Source organism: Cygnus olor, chromosome 3 (genome assembly GCF_009769625.2).
Source record: "Cygnus olor isolate bCygOlo1 chromosome 3, bCygOlo1.pri.v2, whole genome shotgun sequence".
Lineage (NCBI taxonomy): Eukaryota > Metazoa > Chordata > Aves > Anseriformes > Anatidae > Cygnus > Cygnus olor.
The window spans coordinates 889,541-915,150 of NC_049171.1; the positions used below are offsets into that span (position 1 = coordinate 889,541).

The following is a 25,610-nucleotide window of genomic DNA, read 5'->3' on the forward strand; positions in this document are numbered from 1 at the left end:
ATCCCAAATGTGCCAGCCTTGTGGTGATGGTCTCTGGAGCAGGACCGCAGGGCACGGCTGTCCTTGTCCTTGGCAGGGTGTCTTCTGCGGGACTCGGGGGCTACACCCAAGCAGAAAATACTCCTTGTTTGCAGTGCAATATGCAAGATGTCCTGTTACTTCCTCTCCAGGAGCCTAAAAGATAAGCTTCTTTGGACTCCATTGCAAACAAAGCTCTCTAGGGCCAACGTTTATTATAAAAATCTGTGAAAACCTCTAGCGATGTGCTTGTGCTGATGAACCTTTGGGGACCAGCTGCCTGTGGACCCCGTTTGTACCTGTGGCGGTCTCTTCACGGTGGAGCTCTCCGTTGGCACTGTCATTTTCCCCTCCAACCATTTCAGCTGTACACAAGTATTTTACAGAGGGTGAGACAGTTACATTTATTGCATGACCTAAATATTTACATGCCGAGGTTTAAATACTCATTTACGTGCATACTAAGAAAATATTTTCATTCATACCTAGGAGACATTTTCAATAAAGACCTGCAAGGTGCACTTGTGCGTAGGGGAGAGGTAAAAATGTTTTGTAATTGCCCCAGTTTGCCTCTCTGTCAGTGAAGTGAGGCTACTTTTGAGGCACAATTCTATTTTTTTTTCTAGTAGATCTTTGGAATTAGGTGAATTATGTGGTGACTGGTGGTAGGAGACGAGGGAAGGGCTTAAAGCTGAGTCAGGGGAAGCTCGGGCTGGGCGTTAGGCAGGGGTTTGTCACTGAAAGGAGGGTTGTGGAGTGCTGGGATGAGCTCCTTGGGGAGGTGGACACGGCCCGGAACCTGTTGGGGTTCAAGAAATGTCCGGATAATGCTTTTAGGTACATGGTTTGGTGCTTGGGGATGGCACGTGCTGTTGGACACATGGCTTAACTCCCGTGCGTAGGCAGGAGTCGGGCTCAACGACGGCCCTTTCCACGGCAGGACATCCTGTGGGGCGTCCAGCATGCCACCGAAAATAAACCTTTATTTATTAATATTTATTAAAAGTGGCACAAACTCCTCAAAGCTCAGGGCTCCCGGAAACGCCTCTGAGGGAGCCGCGCCCCACGATCACCTCACGGGAGCAGCCCCTCCCCCTCCCCCAGGGGCTCCCCGCGCGACGTCACCCCCGGGAGAGACAGGCAGCGCCCGCGCCCAATCGGCGCCGCGGGGAGGGGCGGGACTTCCGCCTGGGGCAGGCGGCGAAGGGGAGGCAGCGCCGCGCCCTTACCCCCCCCACCCCGCACCGCGCTCCCCCCCTCCCTCCGCGTGACGTCACCGCGGTGCAGCCTGCAGCCTGCTGCCCGGCAGGGGCGGGCGTGCGCGATGACGTCACGGCGTGCGCGCCTCCGCCTCCCTCAGTGCCGCCCCCCCCCGCCGCCCCCCCCCCCCTCCTGGCGGCCTGCGCCGTTACCGAGCCGGGAGCTCCGGGCAGGGCCGGGCCGGGCCGAGCCGAACCGAACCGAACCGGGCCGGGCAGGGCCGGGCAGGGCCGAGCGGGGCCGGGGTTATGAGGCCGGGCTCCGCCGCTGCCTCCCGGTGAGGAGCAGCGAAGGCCCGCGGCGGCGCGGGGAGCGCGGCAGGAAGCCATTTTGTGGGCCCCCTCCTCGTCGGCTCCTTCCTCCGCCGTTCCTCCTCCTTCCTCCTCCTCCTTCCTCCTCCTTCCTCCTCCTCCTCCTCGTCGCCGGTGCTGCCGGCAGGGGCGGGCCCGGTGGTGAGGGCGGCGGGGGGCCTGCAGCGGGCCGGAGCGGGCGGCGGCGGCCGCCGCGCCTCCTCCCCATGGCGAAGAAAACGTACGACCTGCTCTTCAAGCTGCTGCTCATCGGCGACTCGGGCGTCGGCAAGACCTGCGTGCTCTTCCGCTTCTCCGACGATGCCTTCAACACCACCTTCATCTCCACCATCGGTCAGTGCCCGCCGACACCCCCCACCCCCCCCCCTCCCCGAAATGTCCCCATGTCCCCCTGTCCTCCTGCCTCCGTATCCCCGTATCCCCCCGCCCCCACATCCCCCTGTCACCCCCCTGCCCCCTTCCATCCCCAGCCGTGTCCCCAGTGTCTCGCACCAGGGGCCGGATCCCCACCCCATGTCCCCTCCCCAGCCCCCGGTCCCAGCTCCCTCACCGTGGGCGAGGGCCGTGCCTTCGCCCCGCTTTCCCCTCGCCTGCCCGACGCCCTCCCTCCGTGGCCCCGCGGGGGGTTTTGCTTTCCCTCTCCTCGCCGCCGCCTTGTTTTTGCAGATCGAGTGTTGAGGTCGGCGGCTTCGAACCTTCTGGCCTCGGTGGCGATTTAAGGGAATTAATGCTTCCACCGCACCTTGTGGCGTAATGTGTGCGGGCACCGGCCACACGTCGGGGAAAAAAATGAGTTGGATCCGGCTTTTTGTGGCCGATGGAAGCCCCTTAAACCATTGGCAATGCAGCTGTTGACCAAGCGTAGGAGAACGCGGTGCCAGCGTGAACCTTAGCGCTAGGTGCGAGCACACGCCTGTGTGCTTCCTCCTCAGTGCCCCAACTTTACCCTGAAAATCATAGCTCAGAATTTGAGACGTAAAACAGACGCTCGCAAGCGGGACCTTGGTAATCTGAAGCGAAAGGAAGGATGTCTGGGCCTGGAGGGCAGCGAAGCGCCAGGGAGCAGTCGTCTGGAAGCTGTTGGGGCTTCAGCTCGCGGTTTTGCTGAGGAGTTCTTGGTCGGTGGGGGTGGGGGCGGTGAAGGTTGCTTAATGTCAACTTTTACCATCCCGTGCCTTGGCTACTGGAGGCTGTGTTTATTTTGCTGCTGGGGCCGCGGCGTGGTTCTGTGCTGCTTGGCAAGTTGTGCCGTGGATCACATGGCTCCGTCGCTGTCGGAGGGTGCTGGGAAGGCTCCTTGCCATTGGCAAAGTTAGAAGCAGCCAACGTCTTGGTTAAGAAGTCAGCAGGTATTTATATATATATATATATATATATGGTGGCTCTTGCTCCAGAGAGCTTGTGTTTTAGTGACCAGTGATTTTAATAATGAGTTCTCGGGCTTCATCGTTCGGCAGGTTTTGAGGTTTCCGGTAGAGTATCACCAGGTTTAGCAGCAAACGTGCACGAGCGGAGGCTGAGGGTGTTTCTGAGCGGTCGGACCGAGCTAGACCAGCGGGTATCTCTGGAGTAGGTAAAGTGTAGCGCGTATACACTACAAGACAAGTTTCATTTCCTAAATTTTGAGCTGAATGTCTAGGTATGGCAGCAGCAGGCACCACTCGAGGTGGGTTGCTGGGTCAGAGGGTGTCAGGCTTTCGTCTTCGCAGGGGAATTTGACAGATTTGGGGTTTTCCGTGTGGTGCTGAATTTCAGGTGCTTAACTGCATGAAGGTGGCTTCAGTGCGTTGTTTCCTGAGTTCTTCTGTCTGCAATTGCTTAAAGAGGAAACCTGGTGGGGAGGTGTGCGTCTGTGCAAGCAATGCCAAGTGAAACGGGGACTGTTCGCAAACGCCTTTAAGCGCAGCCCAGCCACGAGGGAAAAATCCTCAGCTTTTGCAGTGGGCTCAAACACCTGCCCAGTTGTTGTCGGCATCGTTACGACAAAGCAATCCAGCACTCTGCCTCAAAGTGAGCTTTCTCAAACGCTCTCAGGTTTTCCTGGTGCAGCAGTGGCAGGAATACGGGCGATCCAGGAGGGGCACGCGGCCCGGGGAGGTGACTGCTGCGATAGCCTGACCCCTGCTGCGGCAGCTGCCCGGGCCGGGCGGGTTTCGCAGCCGAACAGGAGACGTTCAGGAAAGAGCTCAGATGAGTCTTTGACCTGTAGCAATAAGGAAATGCCGTTTCCAAATCGCTCGTGTACGCAGCAGGTGACATTGAAGGCGACCGGCTTATTGGCTGAATCTCTCCTTATATTAAAGAAAAAAAAAAAAGAGAGAGAGAGGGAAGCCACCTTAGGAGCTTGTTAGCTCTGATTCATGCCTCTGTGTTTACCCGGAGCTCCACCAAGAACCTGAGATAGCGAAGCATGTAAAGTGTGCTGCTGCACGGGTGGCTGGGGGCAGGGACGGGTCCGGCCCGCGTAGGAGATGGGTCTCGGAGACTGCCGGAACTTGTGCGTGAAGGGTGTGTGGTGGGGGGGGGGGTCAGCTCTGTCAAAGCAAAGGCTCCTCTGCGTATGTAAATGCAGACGCAGGAATGTGCGTTCCTACTTCACGTTAGCAACTTGCACGCCCTTACTTTCGCCCTCGCGCGTTTCAGGAATGGGGTAAGCACGATGCACGGCGGCAGTTCGGGTGTTTGCTGTCCGTGTGCTCGGGGAGGCTCTCTTGGACTTCGCATCGCTTCAATCTAATATTTCCTGATAAAACAGCAGTTAGGCTGCTGCTGTGACGAGGTGCGCGTGTGAATGATTTCATTACCCCGTCTGGAGGTGCTGTAAATAATCCCCGTGGCCCTTCTGCGAGAATCCCTAAGTCATCGCAACCTCCCCGCGGAGAGCAGGGCCCTTCTCCTCCGGCGCTGCTGCTCGCAGGTGGAGAGCGACCGAACGAGAGAGGGCTTGGCCTGTCGCGAGCCGTTTCTGGTTCTGGTAAAACAGCAATTCCGGGCTGCGAAAATGGCTTTGATGTTTCTTTTTAAGAAGCGGCGGTGACTGTGCAGTTCCGCTTCAGGGGCGCTCCGCCGCCGGGTCGGGTCTGTCGGTGGAAGCTGCTCCTGCGGCCACCCGTGAGCGCGGTGTGGGGGGGGCCCCCGCTGCCTGCCCCTGTCCCCAGCCACCTCCTGAGGTCCTTTGCTCGAGGAGCGGCAGCGTAAGTAGCTTCCAGTCGATACGTGCTTAATTTCCTGCAGTCGATTTTTCTTGGCACCCAGCGCGTCAGGCTGGTGACGGCTGGAAGTGAACCATTGGAAAGGGTCCGGCAGCTCCGCAGGCGCGCGGCGAAGCCGTGCGGGGTCAGCGGGTAAAGCGCCAGCCTGGGCTGCCGGCGCTGTGAGCGGGTGGGGAGGGCTGGCTGCCTGAAGAGTTGAATGTCAGAATGAGCTCAAGCACGTAATTGCTATTGTTTGACGAAGTAAAATGCAAATTAAGGTGAGTCACAAGAAATGTTTTCCCGTGAAACCTGAATGCTTCTAGTAATGTACTCCGGGGGACAAAGAGCGTGTAGTCATTGTGAGAGCCCCTCTGGAAACCAGTGGTTTTGGTAAAACTTTGGTGGGTCGTAGCCCACGCGGGAGATCCGGGTGTTCTCCCTGTCTGTTCTTTACTTGCGAGGACTGCAAGTCAGTGTTTAAGCCATTCTACAGATACAAAGAGGTGGAGAAAAAGCAGCAAGATTTTGAGGTTTGATCGCTGCGTGTTTTATTCTGAATACGGGGAGGTCTTGGTGCTGGAGCTGTGCTAGGAGCGTGCAACACCGCGTTCTTTTAAGGGCAAAGGTATATGAAAACTGCTTGCTGATGAAATCGGTTTTTCTCTCAGCTTGTTTTTATTTTTTAATTTCTTTGGCCTTTATTAGAAGTGATTTTGAGCGCTTGCTTTGGAATCGTTGTATAATGGTATGTTTAGATAGTCAAATTTAAAGAAGTCCTCAGATATCAAAAATATAACTAACGAGTTTCTGCTTATATCTTGTGAGGTTTGTCTGCCTGTTACTGTAATGTATTAATATTAGGAAGGAAGGAGACCCAGACAGCAAACGGAGGGAAAAACTTGGTAGGCCGTAGGGAAACAAATCAGTCAGAAATTGTTTTGGATTGCCAAAGCGCTTTTAGCTCCGTGGCGGCTGTAATGAACCGACCTGGATTCCCAACTTCTAGGGTCCAAAAAAAAATAAATCACAGTATTTCTACAGCAGTAGGAAGCGCTGGCTGGCTTCTGCCCTGTGTTCCTTTTCTGTTTTCTGTACTTGTGGCAGCAACCAGCCTTGGGTTCTGTTCATGCCGCGCCGAGGCTGTGCTCAGTCCGTACCCGACTCCTCGCATGCAGCGGGCGAGGTAAGAGAAAAGCCCCCAAAGCGAAGAGCAGCCCCCAAAGCAAGCACCCCCACGCCCCGAACTCCTCTCCAGTCACTTCCGTGGCCTGGGGTGGAGAAGTCACCAGACGGGCAGAGGCGCAAAGGTAATTCCTGCACGTGTAACCGAACGGTGAAGCTTGCTGCCGCAGCAGCCCTTGGAGGGCAGGACGTGGATGGGTTCAGCGTGGGAGCAGAAAGTGGCAGTGGACGCGTCGGGGCTGCCGCGCACCTACCGTAGGGGTGCTCCTCCTGGGTGCCCCCTGGGAGGGCTGCAGAGCTGGGGGGGCTCCGGGCGGGATGCGGGGGCAGCTCGCTTCCGCACCTGGGGCCACGGATAACAAACAGCAGCTTTGGTGGCGTGTGCCTGGCGCCGCTGGTCGGGGACACGAGGACGGCTGTGTGGGGAAGAGCCGAGGGACGGAGCTGCCTGAAGCTTTCCGCCATCGCCGTTTTTCAGCTGGGCTGCAGCCGTTCCCCGATCTGGCTGCTTAACGTCACCACGTAGAGGTGTGCTGGGGGAACCGGGGGTGTGGGGACACCCGGGGGGGTAGAAGTCACGCCGAGAGGTTACTGGGGCAAACTGATTTTATGGCGGATGTCGCGTGATTGATGGCCTTCGGTGGCAGTGCCAGCGTGTTCCCCGCGCCCTTCCCCTCCCGGCCCCTGCTACGAAGCAGGACGGAGCCCTCGGCTGCGCCCGCTGCTCTCCTGCGCTGCTGCTGTCCCTGCCCCGGGGCGGAAACCCTGGGCGAAGGGTGAGAGTGCTGCTCAGCTCCTCGGTGACGTGCACGCGGCCCGGCTGCTCCTCCGTCCGTCTGTCCTTGCGCTGACGGCTGGTTGTGCTTGCCCGCAGGCAACAGGCAGCCGGTTCCTGGGCGTGCTGAGTGCCGGGAGATGGGGGGGATTGGGAAGGGGTGCGGGTGGCGGCGGCTGCAGATAGGGCAGCACCGCGTCCAGGCTGAAGGGTCGCATCGGCGCTAAGAGGCGCAGCTAAAGAGCGAACGGAGTCAGTAATGTTTCCTGGGGTAAAAGCGGGTTTCGGGTTCAGAGAGCAGGCTGAATTTGACAGGCTGTCCTCGTAGTCCGTTCTTGGGTTTTACAAGACCGAGTGAAATGCCTGGTGAGGTTGGAAGGAAACTTGCTCGGGAGCAGGTAGGCGGGGGTGTAGGTGCTGGTCACTTGGGCTGGATGATCTCCGGTGTCCCCTCCAACCTCGGCCCCTCCGTGATTCACAAACCAAGGGCTGTTCTGTAGCGCCTTGCTTGGCGCTGGGCACAGCCGGGGGGGCAGGGGAGTGCTTTCCCCTCGACTTCCCGATCTGCCTCTTCCCAAAAGAAAGCGTTTCTCCTGTCTTTAAACCGCAGATGAGAAAACGCCTCGTCTTTTCCTGTCCTTGCAGTTAGCATTGATAATTAATTAGAGAACCGACTGAGAGTCCGTTGATAAACACTTAACTGGGGGACAGGGAAAAAGAAATCCTGACTCGGAGGGTCTCTGCCTTAGCCCCTGCCGCCCCGAGTGCCGAGGCGGCAGCAACACAGGGCTTTGCCCTGGCAGCAGCTCGCCCTCGGCCTCCATCCCGGAGCCGGGGAAGGGCAGCGACTTCTGCGTGTTGGCCGCGTAGCGGAGGAAGAGCCGGGGGTCCCGGGGAAGGACGGCGGCTGGGGGAGCCTCGTCCTGCCTGGGGCTGAGCCCTGCCCGGCAGGGAGATGGGCCGGGAGCCGCTCGCACGCGCTCCCTCCGCGGCAGTGCCCTGCGGCCCTTCGGCTGAGGGACCCGACGAGACGTGGAAGCGTCGGGCCTGCGTAACGCAGGGTGCCTCAAACGCCGCCCTGCACCAGGGGCCGTCAGAGCCCGGCGCCGTGGGAGTTCCCTGTGTGGTGGTGCGGGGGCTGCAGAGCGAGCGGGGCTGCTGCACGTCGCCTCCGGCGCTTCAGGACCGCGTAGCCGTGTGGGGCTTTCTGCTCCGCGTGGGCGTGACTAGAAGCCTTGTGTGGGTCGAAGTTGAAGGCTCTGCGTGGTTTTGCTCCTTTCTGTAGCTGAAACAACTCGAGGCTTTTTCCCGCTGGGATTGTGACTGCTCTGTGCTGTGCTGTGTGGAGAGACGCCCGTTCGTGTCTTGCGCTTCCTCGGTGTGACTTGGCGCTCCCCGAGAGAGGCCTGCTGGCTTGGCTGCTGCTACGTGCCGAAGGCCTACGCCGACATCTCTGCTTGTACAACCCCTTCCTCGAGGATGCTGTCCTGACTGGCACCTTGTGCGTTCAGACTGCCGGCTAGCTCTCCGGGTCCCGGATACGCCGAAGCATTCATTGGAAGAGGGGCGTGCCGGAAACATCTCTTCCAGGTGACGTGAGTCGGGTGGCGTGCTGCGCTGTGGTGGGAGTGCTGCAGCGCAGACGTCTGACGGGGCTGCGATCGGCACCTCCCCGAGTGGGCCTTGGCCCCGGAGCTGAGCTTCAGGGCCCTCAGAAGGTGTGACCGCCCGGGTGGGCGGCACCGTTCCTCTGCTTGAGGTCAGGGCGAGGTCCTTGCCCGTCCTTGGCTTCACGAGGGTCTCAGGAGGTTCGCTGGAGCTGGTCTTGTCGAGCCTTCGTCTCCTCTGTGGCCGATGAGATCGGACTGGTTTCTGTTCCGTTGCGGCAGCGTGCCCTCGGCAGCACGCGCCTGGTCCTGACCAGAAGCTGTCCCTGCTTCTGAGGTGGGTTTGGCTTCCCCTGGTCCCACCAGCGCGTCTGTCTTCTGAAGATGAATCGTCTGTACTCGAGATGGTCGGTTAGTGACTTGAGGCGTCTGGACGCGCGAGTTACCGTGCCGAGCTCTGACAGTGCCTCACGTCCTCTCCCCTGCCTCCTGCCCTCCTGATGTCGCCACGCTCCTGGTCCTTCCTCCCCACCGAACCCCGTGGCAGCTGACTTCCCTGCGGCTAACCGACTTCGCTGCACTTCTAGAGCCATTGCGGATCTATAGTAGATGTCTGAACTTCCGCGAGTAAGAAGAAAGCTGAACGTGCTGGCAGCAGTACTGAGGCGCTACCAGTTCCTCAGGTAGCGGTCCTAGTTTTCTGTGCTCCCAAACCTGCCGCAGCCTGCGTCTTCCCCTCTCGCTCCTGTTTCTGAAGGGGGTTTCTTGCAGCGTGACTGGCTCGTTAGAGGCTGAGCTGTCAGCACGGGCTGGCTGTCGGGGCTCCTGCGACTGGGGCGAGGCGAAATCAGAGATGGCATCCATCCGGACGTGGCAGCACGTACGCCTCTCCCTCACTTCAGGGGAAGCTCAGAAGCGCGGCGTCAGTATAGCTGTCTGATTGTTGGTTCGGGGGATCCCACCACCACGTCTGTTTCGGTAGGCGTGCTGTGCTTTCATCTCAACCCGACTTTTTGATCTTGCCAATAAACAACAGAACACTTTTTTTTTCAAACTGCTGGAGTTTCTGGCGAAAACAGAGGTAGCGCTGCTAGCTCCGCGGGCTCTGCGCTTACTGCTGGCGCGCGCGGCACAGCACGGCCCAGGTGTGAGTTCTCCGAACATCTGCGCTTCTCGTTCCTGGTTTGGTGACCAGGGCTGGTGGACAGAAACGCTGGTGGCTTGCACAGAGGCATCTCAGGAACTCCCCCTGTGACAGCGCGAGGCTGCTGGTGGTGGCCGTGTGGCACAGGCCGTGGTCCCAGTGCTGGCTGCGTTGCCTGCACTGGCGAGCTGCTTGCCTTGATCCAGCCAGGAGGATGCGGCCCCCAGTTCGGGCACGGGGGCAAGAAGCAGCGGACACGGGAGCGCTGTTGTGCAGCTGGACGAGAAGTGCAGAGCCGAGGGGACTGCTGCCCTCGGGGTAAGGAAGATCTCTCCAGAAGGGACGCTGAGCATCCCGAGTTAGCGTGTCCCTGCCCGAGGTGCTGTGTCAGAAGCGCTCGCTCCCTGCTCCACGCCTGTGGCCGTCGGTCCTGGCTGCCAGGACGGGGCCTGGGGGGCGGCTGAACTCGCCGTGTTTGAGCCGCTGCTGGCTGCGATCAGGAGCGCTGCGGTCTGGAGAGATTCCCCTTGGAGGTCTGAAGAGCTCCCTTTGGTCTTTGGGCGTTAGGTAATGGCCCCAGCTTTGTGAAGAGCTCCTGACAAAGTTCAAGAGGTGGAAGAGCCGACGGATGAAGAAGGCAGTGACGTCTTGCTCAGAGCCGCTTCCAGTGCTCCTCACCTAGCTTTTGGGGGACCTTCAGCGTTCCCTCTGTGGCCAGCGCTGTTGTCGCCCTCGGTTTCAGCCCCTGAGACTTGTGGTGCTGCTGGTCCAGCTGTCGCTAAAATTCTCCTTTAACCTGAATTCTTTGTGTATGTCCTGACGCTGTTTTCCGACGCAGCCCCATTCGGTGTTGCAGTGGGAGGCTGAGCCGCAGGATAGGCGCCGTCGGGAGCTGCAGCAGCCCCGTGCTGGGACAGGACAGCTGACGGTGCGACCTCCGCTGGCTCCCTGCAGGGCAAGGGGAAAGGGATTTACTCCATGGGAGTGGAGAGCGGGGATCTCCGGAGCTGTCTTGTGAGCGCACGTCTTCTCTCGTCGGTTGGCACACGGTGCCCCTTCGCTGGGGCTGAGGGTTTGCACGGTGCCAGCGTGAGGCTTTTTTCCTCCTGCAGACGAGGTGTAACCGGCCTTGTTGCAGCGTGCAGCAAACTGGAAGCATCCGAGCGAGTCTCGTGGCCTCCGGTGCTGCCTTGGGGGAGAGGCCACGGTGTTGGGGTAGGAGGAACTTGTGATTCTAGGCAGTGCTGATGGCGTTCTCCCAGTTCTTTCCACCCTCCTCAAAGGTACGCGATCCCTGTTTCTCGGGCTCTTTCCACGAGTTCAATTTGAGTGTAGCAGGATCAGTAATAATTACTGAAGGCGATAAAAACTTCCTGACAAATGCGATGCTTCTGGGCAGTATTGCAGCAGTGGGCGGTTTTTTTTCCTCCTTTGCTTCAGGTTTCCTGCTAAATAGCCTGGGAACGTTGCTGCTCATCTTTGTGCTCACTGGAGAACTTCAGGAGGCTGGGTGGAAACGTCTGCGGGCGTAGAACTTGGTCTCCATGGGGTGAGCGAGGTGGCGTCACCAGCTGCTCGCAGCGTGGAAATGGTCTTAGAGTCCTGGGAATTGGTTTAAACCAGAGATGAAAACCTGCACTGCTTCGCCTCTGTGAAGGCTTCTGATTCTTGATGCTGAAGTGTTCATAAAGTAAAGCTTTTTCTGAAACCTGGATGTTGGAGTGAACGTACATGCTGACGCTCGGTAACGGAGAGCACCCTAAATCACACGGCGGCTGCCTCAGGCACGTGCAGACCGACCTGCGCCCGTGTCGTACAAGCCACGAAGCTCCAGTTTGCGCATGCTATATTTAACACCGCACACAATGCCGTTCTTTGGCGTCCCCGTAGGAAATCATAGGCGCGGCCTTACCCAGCAGCTCTGCATTGAAAGCCTCTGGCAGAAGGGCCTGGGTCACAGCCCCTCGCCAGCCCTGGTGGACGGGGCTGCTGCTCCTGGCAGCGGTGCCTCCGGCTGCCGGCAGTGAAAGCCCCGTGCCGGCCGCCGTGGTGTGCTCCGGGTAGCTGGAGTCAGCGGGGTAAGTTCACGAATAGTGGCAGCATTCACTGCTTTTAGGGAAAGAAACCCGTGTTTCCAGCAATAAGTCACAAGTACGTGCGTTCCTTCTAGTGGGCTGGAAAAGGCAGCTTCCCGGACTGTTTCACCAGAGAAAATACCTAAAAGTTCAAATGCAGTAACTGCCTGGCCCTCAGAAAAATGCGCTTCTGAAAACTTCACCCATCCTGGGAAGCGTGTGAAGCATCGCAGACTCAGGTCTCGGATAGCGGTGATGACTGTGGCATGCAGACAGACTCCCGAACCTGTCTGGAAATGACGGAGGAGTTCCTGACCCTCCGGTTCTGCTGCTGGAAGCTGGAGGCGGTCGCGCAGTCCCGTGCTTTGCTTCGGTGCTCGGTGCCTTCAGCTGTTGGCGCGGCTGAGGGACTGCAAGCGCGCGTCCCAGCACCGTGCCTGGGCTGCAAGCGGCAGCGGTGGCCTCTCCTCCGTGAGGTTAGCAGTACGGAGCTTTAATTCCCCAAACAAAAGGTAACCGGCCTTAGCTTGGGCGTGGCAGTGAGTCGTAGCTGCAGAGAGCTTGGAGGTATTTGTCTCTCATCCGGGGGCTGAATCTTCTGCTGACCTCCAAGACCCATAGGTGCTGCTCTGGCGGAGCTAGCGCTGCTGCTCAAGCAGACAGAATGGGTCCGCTCGCCTTCTTTCTGTGCTAGCCTTCTCCTCAAGCTGGTGAGTAGAAAGTAGCCAGGGTAGGTGTTGACTTGAGTTTTATTTTTATGTAGCTGAGGACAGAATTACTGTTGCAGCAAGTAGTGACAAATTTTCTGCTTCACAAATAGCAGCAGCGTGCACGAAAGCAGATTCGTGTGCCGTGTTGATTTTCGAGCTGACGAATATAGCGTAAGTAGGCTAAGGCGCCCATGAAAAGTGATTTAATCAGATGCAATCGAACCTGAACATCCCTAGCGCGTGTGCCTGGTGGTTTAGGACAGAATTCCCCGTGGTTGCTACGTCCTGTGGGGGCAATCAGCCTGCAAACGTGGAATTAAGTGACACTCAGCAGGTTACTGCTGCACGGAACAGCTCTGAAGTAGTGGTTCTTGCTAGAGCTTTGCCTTTTTTTCCTTACTACCTTGCGAATAAAAACCTTATTGTCTCTCTTGTCTCTTGGTATGCATAAAAGATCACTAAAATAGCTCCTTTGTTCATTTTCTTTTGTTTTGGTTGTGGGAGCCTTGTGTAAGGTTTAGCCTCTGGAATAACAAAATGAGAAAGTTTCTTTCTTCTGGAAGAAGTAACGGCTTGTGCCGAAACTGAAACTGTTCGGGGTTTCACAGACCTAAGCGGCAGCGTAGGTGGTGTCAACAGGAAGCTTCAGTTTTCTTTCTGAGCAGAGATTTTTTTTCCATGGGCATTGGAACTGTACTTCCACGTGACTTCTTGGAACTCCGTCCCCAGGAGGAAAATGCTGAAGTGAATGCTGGCCTGTGGGACCCTGGCGGGCTGAGCTGCCTGCTTTCTGTGCCCCCCTCCCATCCTTCTGCACCGCGTGCCCCGCCAAGGACCATCACCGAGCGTTAGAGGCTGCGTACGCTTGGACTCCGTTAGACAAAAATCGGATTAATGCTTATTAATGAGTGAGGGAGGAGAGGCTGAGAAGGCTTCATAACCGGTCCTGCCTTGAAAATGGCTTCTGTCCCCATCTTCTGTGGCAGGTTACTGGCACCAAGGTGAGACCGAACCATTTTCTGGGATCTCAACATCAGTGTGCTGGGTGTGAGCATAAGGGAGACTTGCTGCACCCGAAATTCATGGCTGTCGTGCTTTGAACAGGTAAACCGGAGTGATGCTTACACGTTATAAACCGGGGTGATGCTTACACGTTATAAACCGGGGTGATGCTTACATGTTATAAACCGGAGTCATGCTTACACGTTATAAACCGGAGTCATGCTTACACGTTATAAACTGGAGTCATGCTTACATGTTATAAACCGGAGTCATGCTTACACGTTATAAACCGGAGTCATGCTTACACGTTATAAACCGGGGTGATGCTTACACGTTATAAACCGGGGTGATGCTTACATGTTATAAACCGGAGTCATGCTTACACGTTATAAACCGGGGTGATGCTTACATGTTATAAACCGGAGTCATGCTTACACGTTATAAACCGGGGTGATGCTTACACGTTATAAACCGGGGTGATGCTTACATGTTATAAACCGGAGTCATGCTTACACGTTATAAACCGGAGTCATGCTTACACGTTATAAACTGGAGTCATGCTTACATGTTATAAACCGGGGTGATGCTTACATGTTATAAACTGGAGTCATGCTTACACGTTATAAACCGGAGTGATGCTTACACGTTATAAACTGGAGTCATGCTTACATGTTATAAACCGGAGTCATGCTTACACGTTATAAACCGGAGTGATGCTTACACGTTATAAACCGGAGTCATGCTTACACGTTATAAACCGGGGTGATGCTTACATGTTATAAACCGGAGTCATGCTTACATGTTATAAACCGGAGTCATGCTTACACGTTATAAACCGGAGTGATGCTTACACGTTATAAACCGGAGTCATGCTTACACGTTATAAACCGGAGTCATGCTTAAACGTTATAAACTGGAGTCATGCTTACACGTTATAAACCGGGGTGATGCTTACACGTTGTAAACCGGAGTCATGCTTACACGTTATAAACTGGAGTCATGCTTACACGTTATAAACCGGAGTCATGCTTACACGTTATAAACTGGAGTCATGCTTACAAGTTAAATGGGCCAGATTTCAAGTGCTGGCAGCAGCTGCCGCTTAGTGACATGGTTTAGGGGAGGACTTGGTTCACCATCCCTGGAGGTCTTTAAAAGATGCTTAGGTGTAGAGCTCAGTGATGTGGTGTAGAGGAGGACTTGTTAGTGTTAGGTCAGAGCTTGCACTGGGTGATCGTGGAGGTCTCTTCCAACCTAGATGATTCTGGGATTGAGGCCCGGGGCCTGCATCCATTTTGGGAAACGCTCCTTGCCCCGGTTACCTCCTTCTCTCCTGAACCTTGCCCGGGCTCTCAGATGAGAACCAAGAGATCAGAACTGTGCCACCAACACTCAGCTGGTTGCAGTTGTGGCCCCGTGAACTTTGCTTGCCGTCCCCCGGCTGGCTGTTAGACGTGGCCGTGCCGTGCCGCTCGGCGCTTCGTGCTCCGGAGGCGCTGCGGGGCCGGTGCTGGTGGGTACGGCTGCAGCAGCCGAGCGCTCCCCCCAGGTTGCTTTGCCGGGGATGGAAAGGCGGGTGCTGCTTCCATACCTCCTCAGCTGTCTCTGTCACCTTAAACCGCCGGTGGTGCGTTTGTTAATCGCCCAAATTGTGGCTTGAAGTGCTGAGGCATGAATGCACGTGCTGCTTCCCCCACCCTTTGGACGTGGGGGCCATCACACCTCTCAGCGCCGGGAACGGGCTTGTTTGGAGCTCCTGTAGATGCAGCCTTGCTTCGTTAAGTACCTCTCCCTACAGACCGGCAGCGAGGCACCTCTGATTGGTGTTTTTAGGCTCATATGTCTTAGTTCCTCCCTTGGAGATGTCGTTATCCTAATTTTACAGGAACGGCGTATTGTGTAGTGATCTTTGCAAGTAAACTTCGTTATTAGCTTTTGGGTTGCGGGTCAGTATTTAGGTGTATGCAGCGGATAAATACAGTAAGGGAGCTGAGATGTGCGCGGTTCCTAGAAGTCACTGTCCCTTTCGCTGTTGAGCGTGGCAGTGATGTTTTAGAACATCTCCCAAGCGGATGCACGGGGTGGGACCTCAGCTACAGCTGTGAGCCGAACGGTGACGCTGCCTGCCTGACCCGCTGCTTGCTTGGGTTGGCTGCTTTAATGCCAGGTACGGGGGTGAACAGCACCTCTCGTTGTAACCGGTCCGTTAAACATCTGAACAGCGCCGCTTCAGGAGAAGCAGCCTCGTGGAATCCCAGATTTCTTAACGCCGTTTGCTTCCTTAGAGCCTTCTGAGCCCTAAACGTGTGGACAATTGCCAATTTTTTAAATACAATCTGTATTTAAAAAAAGACTGGTATATGGAATAAACAATTCACAGCACCTCTGCCTCTGTCCTTGACGACTTGATGTTTCTCACTTGAATGTTGCCCTCAAGTGCTCTTAAAGAGTTTCTGGTAGTGATACTGACTTTGGTGGTGGTTTACTCCAGAGTTAAGATGTGGATGTTAACCCGTGGTTTTCGTACAAATCTCTGATCTTTGAGGAGGTTTCAAGTGAGGCTAGGAGGGAAGAGAGTTTCTGGCGCGCTGGAAGGCTGTCGTCTTGACCTAGATTTAATATTCAGCCTTGAACTGACTGATGCACGAAGGAAGCTTGCATGCTTACAGCTTGTCTGCCGCTTTGAAGGGAAGCGGGAGCACTTCAAAAAGAATTTCAGGTTAGGAAAATGTCATTCCGGATCTTGTAAACCTGAACTTTGCTGCTTCTCTCTGGGCTGTGGCCGTACCGTGGGGCAGCCAGCTTGGAAAGCTCTGGTGAAGCCGCAGCAGAGCGAAGATCCCCTCCTCCTGAAAACTACGAAGACGTGAATGAATTCAAAGAATGCGGCCTTTCTCAGATAAGAGGTCAGGCTGGATAACAATGGCCTTCTGTGGTTTTGGGGGGATGATAAAAAGCCATTTGGGCGGATCTGTCACCCAAATGAATATTCAGCTGGGTCCCCCTTATCGGTAGGTCAAGATGATTTGCATAAATCCAGCATCCCTGCAACGCCGGTCTCGTTTCGGTTACTTGTTTGTAATGTGAGACAGCATCTGGAAGCACAACGAACGCAGGCATCTGGGCTGGAAGAATGTAGGTCACACTAGAGTTGCTGCCTCACAGGATTGTCATCTGCTTCGTGAAGAATTAATAATTGGGAGGGGATGATCTGGCAGCAGTACTACTGCTGCTGGCCTGCAGTCTCCCTTATGGATACGTTCCAGGGTTGGTAATGTATTGATGCAGTAATAGTGAAAATGAGGCTGTAAAGAGTTTTATAAAGATAGTACAAAATCGTCCTGAAAAAATGAGGGTTCAGGAAAGAGCTGTGGGAATGATTTGGAGGGACTGAAAATCTGCTTCAAGGGAGACTTACAGAAACCTCCCGTTCCGCTCAACTCCTGCCTGAGTTTCAGGTCCTGTTGGACTTCATCAGTCCACTGAGAAAGGAAGCAAGCTCTTATGTTTTGGGCTTTTTTTTCAGGATCTCTAGTTCAGCAGATCTGGTTCTAAACATTAAAGGTAGGTTGATTCTTTGGATTTTGAGAATCTACTGCATTCCTCGAAGGAGAAGCTATGAGTGAGTGAGCGGTTTAAGATGCGCAGCGAGCAAGATGTCTGGTCGTAACGACTTTTCTTGATAGCTGCTCTGCAGCAATAGCAGTTTTGGGGGTACTTCATGTACGGAGACAAACCCGAGATTCTCCCGTGGGTCCTTAGCGGTTGGAGGTACAGCTGGTCTCCTCCATAGTTCGTGCTTATTTCAAACATCACTAAGACAAACTTGCTCCGTATAATTTGCTGTCGAGGTGGTGTGGATTGAGGCTGGTCGCTCCATGACAAAGGAGTGAGCGCTCCCTGAAAGGAGGGAACCAAGGCAAGGCATTTGTTGGTTACGCAAATAGCGCCGTGCTTGATGAATGGGCGGCTCACGGAGCACGAGGGAAGGTCCTTCCTGAAAGGAGAAGCCTCCGAGTTACAGATCCGAGGACGGGAAGACTGACAGCAGTGACTGGATGCATGGGGAAAGAGGAGCAAAGAAGTCTAAAACTAATCTCATCGTTTGTGGCTGGTGGAATTACACTGATTGAATCGTGGTTTAAACCATTAAGATGGTTTCTCGTTACCGTTCTCACGTGCCCAGCTTGATGAGAACTCAGCTCTCAAACAGAACGCTGCCGCCGTGGCTGTCTTCCCGTGCCCAGTCGGCGTGGAGCTTTCTAAGACTCCTGGAATTAACCAAGGGTACGTTTCCGGAGATTTCATACGAGATAGGTCTTTCTTTGTTCAGATGTGACTAAGCGAGTGCTAAGTTGTCATGACTTGAAACCTCGCAGAGCAGGACGAGTGAGTCCTTGCTGCTCTTCTAGTTCGCACACTCTGCGCTGCAAAGCCTTAGTGCGGGGCAGATGAAACCGATGAATTCACTGATTTGGTGTTGCTGCCACAGAAACCGCCCCGAGGAGCTGGGGGTGCCCCAAGGCCAGGCTGGATGGGGCTGGGGGCAGGGGGTTGGCATTAGCTGGGTTGGAAGCGACCCTGAAGCCCAAACCTTTCCAGGATTCTGTGATTCTATGAAATGGTCTGCTTATATCTTTAGTCCTGTGTCACGCTCCTGGTCACTGAACGTCAAAAATCTTGGAAACAAAGATTTAGGAAAGGATGGCAAAGACAGCCGAGGGGTACAAGGAGTCTTCCTGAACAACAGGAGGTGGGTCCTCGTGGAAGCCATTTCCGAGCTTGTGAAGGCCAAGGTGACTGGGAGTCGTAGCGTGGATTTACCAGGGCAATCGTGCTTCACCATCCGAATTGTCATCTCTGCTGAAACAGCTAGGTCCCTGGGTGAGCGGACAGCAACGGGCATTGACCTTACCGAGGCTTTTGGCGTGGGCAGGAAGAGCATCCGTGTAACCCAGCTGGGACGTTGCAGTCCCGTGCTAAAGGGATGGGAAAGCGGCTGGATCCCGGCTCAGAGCGGTGTCACAGCTCTGGGCGCTGCCTGCGGGGTGGTCCCCAGGGGGCGGCGGCTTCCCAGGGGGCACCTGGGGTGGGGAGAGCCCAGGCCGGGGCCCCCAGGGTGCTGCCGGGCCCGGAGCCCCCGTGCTGTGAGGAGGGGCTGCGAGAGCTGGGGCTGCTCGGCCCGGAGCAGAGGCGGCTGCAGGCTGCAGCGTGAGCTCGGTCCCCTGGGCCCTGCGAGCCCTGCTGACCGCTCCCGAGGGTTAGCTCGGGACGGGCACTCGTGGTGCTGGCACACGATGCGGGGCTGGCAATGGTTAAAGTTCAGTTATCGAGTGCTTCTGTCCTAACAGCGTGTGTGCAGTGGGTACGCCGAGTTATTTATAGCTTAGTTTGATTTGCAGCAGGTCGTTTGGAGTTATCGTAGGCTAACAGCAGAAATCAGGCTGCTGGACCCCAGGTATTGGGCTGGTAAGAGATCTGTGTTGGCCTGCCCTGGTCTCCATCCACCTCTGGCTGTGTTGCTCTGATTGCACAGTAAGCTGCGTGCTGTATTAAGGCTTAAAATTCTGCTTTTTTTCAGAGAAACTAAAATTATCTTGTGAGCAGGACAAGAGCGCAGCGTTGTGGTTTAACCCGGCAGGCAGCTCAGCACCACCCAGCCCCTCGCTCCCCCCTGAGGTGGGCTGGGGGACAGAACGGGGAAGGTAAAAGGGCAGGAACTCGTGGGCTGAGGTGAGGACAGCTCACCAGGCCAACAACAGCCGCGTGCGAGAAGAGCAAACCAAGGAGCTCGTTCCCTGCTCCCCGTCGGCAGGCAGGAGTGAAGGCAGGGCTCGGCACGCGTAGCGGCTGCTTGGGAAAACGCCGTCATCCCTACATCCCGTCCTTCCTCCTCCTTTCCCCCAGCTTCTATTGCTGAGCAGGACGCCCTCTGGGATGGGACATCCCTTTGGTCCCTGGGGGTCAGCTGTCCTGGTTCTGTCCCCTCCCGGCTCCTTGTGCACCCCGGGCTCCTCGCTTGGCTCCCTGCAAGCTGCAGCAACCAATCCATCCGTGCGTTATCGCCACTATTTGCATCAAAAACCCAAAGCACAGCTTCGTATGAGCCCCTGCGAAGAAAATTAACTTTATCCCAGGCAAACCCGTGACACACAGCCACTGACTGGTGGCTGCTACCTGGTGTGGTTTCCTTCTCCTTTTCCCTGTTTTCCTCCCAACCTGCTCCATCCCCTAACCAGAGCAGGCAAGTTCAGAAGCACCTCGTTAGCTTTTGAAAAAAGTTCTGAACGGTGCCATGAAATACCTACCAATTACTGAATGTATTACTACCTTTCTTTTATACAGGTGCCTCATTTTTGCTTTGTCTTTTCGGAGGTGCCCGCAGCGCTTGGCGCGCTTGCAGGTTTTAGTGGGAGGTCAAGAGAAACTTTGCCGGAGAGCGTGGCTTCCTCCGTGCGTTAGTCTGCAGGTGGTGTAGCTGTTTTTATTGAAACGGAGATGTGAAAGTTGATTTGAGATGAAGCTTGCACCAGTCTTTTCAAGGGGAGGAACTGGGAACGTGCTTGTGACTGTACTAACCACAACTTTTGCCTGCGTGGAGCTTTTCTTCTGCCGTGCAGCTCCTTCCTTTGATCCTTCCCCGGCTCCCCCATCTGCGGGCAGGGAGCACAGCCTGGGCCAGCACCACAGTGAGGCCAGAGGTGCCTCGTTCCTCTTTCTCCTTCTGAAACGAGCTGCATCACGTCCTGTCCCGAGGCCTCCAGCCCGCGAGGGCTGCCTGACCCGTTTGTGTCCTGCGGCAGGTGATCCATGAGGACCTGCAGCGCTCCTCGAGAGTGACAGCGGAGCTCGGTGGGGCCGTGACACTAAGGGCTCTCTGCGGATTGTGATTTTTGCAACCTGTGCCTTCAGCGATCTTAGTTTTCACCTTTCCAAAACAAGGTGGGAGCTGTTCGCGTTGCTGGTGGGTTTGTGTTAAACAGTGCTAGGGTTTCTGCTGCTTCAAAGAATTCATTGCCATGTGTGAGTGTGGAAGAGATGCGGCCTCCCGTGTATGCGTGCGTACCTGGGAGCTGCCCGTGCTGTCTGTAGGTACGCACGTGCACAACAGAAAACCAGCAAGTGTGTCTTTGAAGTGAGCTTCCCCTTGGAGAGGCAGCGAGCCTCACGCGCTTGGCTCCTGAGGTTAAATCCCTTTGAAAGCTGGGCAGGAGGGCAGCTGCAGCGCCGTAAGACCAAGAGGACAGCTCTTTGTACGCCTTCCTACAAAGCTACGAGCAGAATCGGTGTTGCTGCTCGGTCTGGACTCAGCGCCGTGCGTGTGCAGGTTGTCGGGCTCGGAGGTGCCGATTCCCTCCCCATGGCTTTGGCTCGGCCACTGGTTTTCTGTTGTGGCCGCGCTGCCCCTTCCCCACGTAGCCGAACGTGTTCGGTGTGATCGGGGCAAAGAGAAGCAGCTCAGATGCAAGAGATCTCGATTCCTGCGGAATAAATGTCTCGCTAGACAAACTCGATGTGACCTAAAGTACAAGTTCTTTACGTGGGCCTGCAGTTTCTCAATATCGCCCAAAAGAAACCGAGTCATCCTGAAAGTCATCCTGACGTTCAGGTTTCTGCATTGTCTCCGGTGATCTCATTCGGACTTGGAGTGAGCAGGAGCTCGAGACTTTGTCTAGCGAATCCTTTTATTGTTCCATTACAATTATCTCCTGGGAAAGAAAACTTCGCGAAGAATTAAGAGCTGAAGAGGTTGACCTGGTAGATAGAGAAGTCCACGCAAGCTGTGAGCAGCTGGGGAGGAGGACGTGGGTTCCAGCTCTGCTTAGAGACTGGTTACGAGAGCTTTCTCTCCTCCGTAGCTGAAAGCCGTGCTTTCTGCCAGAGGTGGCAGATCTCCGCTCCAGGAAGAGTTGCCGTGAGGCTGTGAGGCTTGTCCCAGCTGGCCTAGAGCTGCCTGTTGCTTACCTCGTCAGCTGAATTTTGCTCTCGATGATAAAACTTTGCTTTCGCTCGAGCTTTTGCCAAGGGATGAGACTGTGAACACCTTGAGTTTCTCTTCCAGAACAGTCTGAGTCATGATCAGCGTGCAGACCTGCCGAGGATTCCTCGTACTCGGTTAAAAAGATGCAGATCTTACCAGGGGCACTGCACGGTGGGTGCTTGTTTTTTTGCTTTGCACTGCAGTATCGAAGCAGAGTTCAGCTGAAGTTTTACTAAGAAGCATATAAAAAACATTATTCTGAAATAAGTCTTTGGATATAAGGTTCTTCGCGAGAGATTGGTGCGTGCGCTTCCACGGGTCTCTGCCGGGCTGGAGTCGGGTGGTGCGTGTGTACCTGGGCACACAGCGATCCTTGGCGTGGCGTGTGCTGTTGTTCTCTGAACTAGTTTTTTTATCTGGATCTTGCGCCCAGAACACCTGTTTTAGCACCAAATGTGAAGGATTGTTGCAGCACAGTCCCAGGTCCCGGTGTCGGGGCACTGACACTGTTCTGTGGCAAAGCTGTGAAGGAGGGGTAGGGATTTTGGTCGCTTAACTCATACAGGCAAGGCCTCTGAGAAATAGTGCTGGTACTGGCGCTGTCGCGTGTGGTTGGGGAGGTTGTGTTCATCCTGTGTGGGTAGAGTACTCTGCCTTGTAGAGTGAATCTTTTCAAAGACCTAAGCAGCAACCGAGATCCCCAGGAGTTCAGTTAAAACCAGAACTCCCGCGTCTCGTCCGATGTGCCTGCATTGGGCTTTCTTTGGAAGGAGAAGGTGTATCTGCATCTGAAGCTTTCTTACGAGACATTCGATCTGAAGTATGATAACAAACTGCTAACAAACGCCAATGTCTGCGTATTCTTAATAAAATAGCATTCTGAAGTATTAAGGCTCGTACGCAAGGCTTAGATTGACCTCAGAGTTTATAATTCTCAGCTGTACTTGGGAGGCTACTCGCTGGGATGTTGGAGGAACCACTTTTTATTTGTGTTGCGCCGTAGAGGTTAATAAACTCAATAAAGCAGTGTCTGGCTTTGGAGTTCGTTCCAGAAGTCATCTTCTGCTTAAGACCATCTTGTATCAAGTCTGCCTTGAGAATCCTGGGGTCTCATAATCAAAAACTTCTGTGCAAAAGAGCCAGGCCAAGCTCAGCAAAGGTCTCTGCCCCAGAGCTAACTTTGTAATTTTAAAAACTTGCAGGCTTCGTCGCTGCTGTATTTTCCTGCTCGAGCTGTCTTTTACTGCTTTTTTTTGCTATTTAAATACGAACATTTTAGGGCTGCAGGGCCGCGCTTCCTCCTTCCTTCATGCATTCAAAAGCGTTTCAAGGAGGCGTAGCAGGTAGCCGCCTTTCTGCGTGGTCACCCCGGCTTTGCTTATGCTGGCATGTCCGAAACATTGGCAGTGAAGGTAAGGTTTATGTCCTCCTGCAGCTGTTAAGGCGCTTGGCGGAGCTCTCCTCGCTCTGGTTGTCTGAGGTGGGTTTTGGTGCACCCCTGAGCCTCCGGGGAAGGCGCTGGGGCTCGGGCTGGGGGCTGTAGTGGTGCTGCCGGCTGGAAAAGGATGCAAGCAGAAGAGGCCATCCGGTCTTTATCGGAAAATGTGACTGTGGCTGGAGTTCAAGTAAGAAAAACGCTTGGTGCCAGAGCCTGCGAGCACAAAGGTGGGTGGTTTGAACACACTGGGGCACGAAGTGGTACACGCTTGCTTTTCTTTTTCCAGTTGCAATTACACGATGCTGTTATAGTGTAGCTGCGAGTCAAATACCGAAATGAAACACAAAATAGCACATAACTAAGGGTGCTCACGATGGGAAGTCGATGGCGCTTGCCCTGCAGGTTCGCCGTCAGCATCCCGGTGCCGCAGCATCCGCGCGCTGCGCTTCCTGCTGCCCGGCCTCCCCGGCTCAATGGTGGCTTTGTTCGCAGAGAGTGCCCGCAGAGCCCCCGCTGGCTGCAGAGGGCCAGCTCGTCGTCTGCCGCTCTGGACTGCAAAATAACTTTCCCCTTCCCTCTCGTGCTGATGGCATTCTGCCTTTCCCTTTTCAAGAATAATTGGATTGTGATTTAGCGAGAGGAGAGGGTTCTCTGCAGAACCTTGGCAGGGGCCTGGAGAGGTGTAAAGTGATACATAACTGGGTGCGGTGATTATGAATTTAACGTCCTGTGTTCTGCTGTTGCAAGTCCTGGGTCTTCGTTAACGTCTTTCATCGGAAGCAGCGGAAGCTCAGAAGGGAGGAGGAAATAGCTCTGCGTTCACCGGACCTTGGGTGGGTGCCCTTACCCAAACGAAGCAGGCGTGCCTTCTCGAGAGCGGCAGCGATAACCGCTGCTGGTACAGAGACTTAGGAGCTGGATTGCAGTGGCCTGGTGCGCAGGGCTGGTGCTGCAGCTTCCAGATCTCCTCCTGGCCTCTGTGCTGCTCCTCGTCCCCTAAGGCAGGCGCGTGGCGGTGGCCGGCAGCGTTTGTGGGACGGCAGAGGCTGTGCACGTCCTGCGAGGTCTGCTGGCGGTGGTGCTCAGGCCCTGGTACCGCAGGGCCAGGAACCAGAAGAATCCAGATATAGCTCCTGTCTTCTTAAACCCGTCAGCTCTTGGCCAGCCCTGGGCCCGTGTAGGTGTCGCTGTACGCAGCCGGTGCTTGCAGTTCCCAGGAGTGAGCCAGAGAGCTTGGACAGCCTTCCCACGAGGAGGCTCCCTTGCTGAACCCCGTGAGCTGTACCGGAACACAGCAAATTCCAGGTTTTTGTTCGGAAAGGCGTCGGCGTCTTGAAGGCGCAGTGGGCTGGCTGTGTACGTCCAGGTTTTTCTGTGGATTCCGGCTTCCCCTGTTGAATTTGGTGAATACCTTACCAACAGTTGATGAGGAACTCGTTTCGTGCTCATCTTTAATTCAGTAGGTCTGTCATTACCCTCCTGTGATAGTAATGCGCCATTCAATTTTTATGCCTGTTACCATCTTAAACTCTTTCCTGAACTTGAGTGTTCCTGGAAGCTCCGTGCCTGTAAGGAGCTTTCTCCGAAGCCTCTGTTCCTGCAGCACCAGGGAGCCGGGCGCTTCGCTGGGGAGGCCTGGGGCGAGCATCGCGGCCACGCCGACGGCCAGTTCTTCCAGTCTGCCAAAGCCGCCGGGCAGGCAGTTGGAGGCGGGCAGTCCTCTCTGTTGATAGCATCTCTTCTGCTTCGAAGGCTGAGCCGGTATTACCTTGTAATTGCAGTGGGAGCTGAGCATAACGTGGAATCGGAGGTTTGTTTTATCCCCAGGTGTTAGAGCTAGCTAAATCCCTCTCGGTGCGGAGGAGAATTGACTTGTTTGGGTAGGTCAGCCGCTCGCTTTATCTTAACGCACGCCCCAGGTGGCTGTCAAACATCCTGCTTTATCTGGGCAGGACCTGAGAGCAGGTGTCGCTGCCTAATATACCTTTATTTAAGATCTTTTGGCAAATGCCCTGGGCGTTGGTTTGGTACTGCCGATAGCGTTGCTGTGGAGCGCCACATCGCAGCAAAGCAGCTTGGCTGCGCGTGGCACCGCGTGGGGATGGTAAAACTCGGGCTAAAGGGTGCTTCTGGTCGTTCGGCGGGCTTGTTTCCCAAGCCAGGTACGTAAGATAGCAGCTGTACTGCTTCGCAGTTGTAACTTAGTGTGAGTAACGCTGTGCTGCCCGGCTAACGGGGAAGAAAATGGCACACGTACCCGAAAGTGATGCGTGCGGGCTCCAGGCTGACGTCCTAGGGCTGGTGAACAGCTCCTGCCTTGCGTACAGCTCCTGCCGTGAATCACTGCGCAGCCTTACATCCCTGAGGCGGGGAGCTGTGCCCTTCTGCTGCGCAGGAGCTGCCGGGCTCCCGGGCCCAGCCTGCCTGGTGCTGCGTCGCTCTGGGGGAGCCGTCGGTTCGCACGCATTGCAAGCGTGCAGAAAGTACAGGAGTGTACAAAAGTGAGCTTTCACCAGCGTCTTACCCAGCAATGTGCGTGTTTCCCGGTCCCGGACGGAGATTTCACAGAAGGTGCACGCAAGACTGTATTTGCTTGTCCTAGCAAATATTGCAGGTTGGTTCTTGGTTCTTGGCAATATTCTCAAATATTGCATGGGTTCCTGGTTACTCTGTGAAAGTAAAATGCTCGCCCGTTGGCCGTCCGTCTGTCCTCTCTTTGTTGCGCAGAAACAGCCCCGCTCACGGAAGAAATAATCAGCTACCAGGAAATAATCAGCTACCATTACATCACCTGTAATGCTGCATGTCGCGGTGCTGACAGCCGCCCCGTGTTTTTATTCTGTCCTCAGGATCGTTGATTTCTTATTTGGATCGTCCTCTGCCCGGTGCCTCTCGCTCTGGTAGACAGTTCAT

The 25,610-nt window shown here is 55.3% G+C and overlaps 1 protein-coding gene across 1 annotated transcript in view; it reads left to right on the top strand.

Annotated features, from left to right (window-relative positions):
- The first annotated feature begins 1,384 nt into the window (after positions 1–1,384).
- Positions 1,385–25,610, top strand: part of RAB10 (RAB10, member RAS oncogene family) — a 44,315-nt gene continuing 20,089 nt past the window's right edge. The window contains exon 1 of the mRNA XM_040552215.1: positions 1,385–1,922. Coding sequence (XP_040408149.1) covers positions 1,796–1,922 — 127 coding nt within the window. The 5' untranslated portion in view covers positions 1,385–1,795. The remainder of the gene's footprint in view (positions 1,923–25,610) is intronic.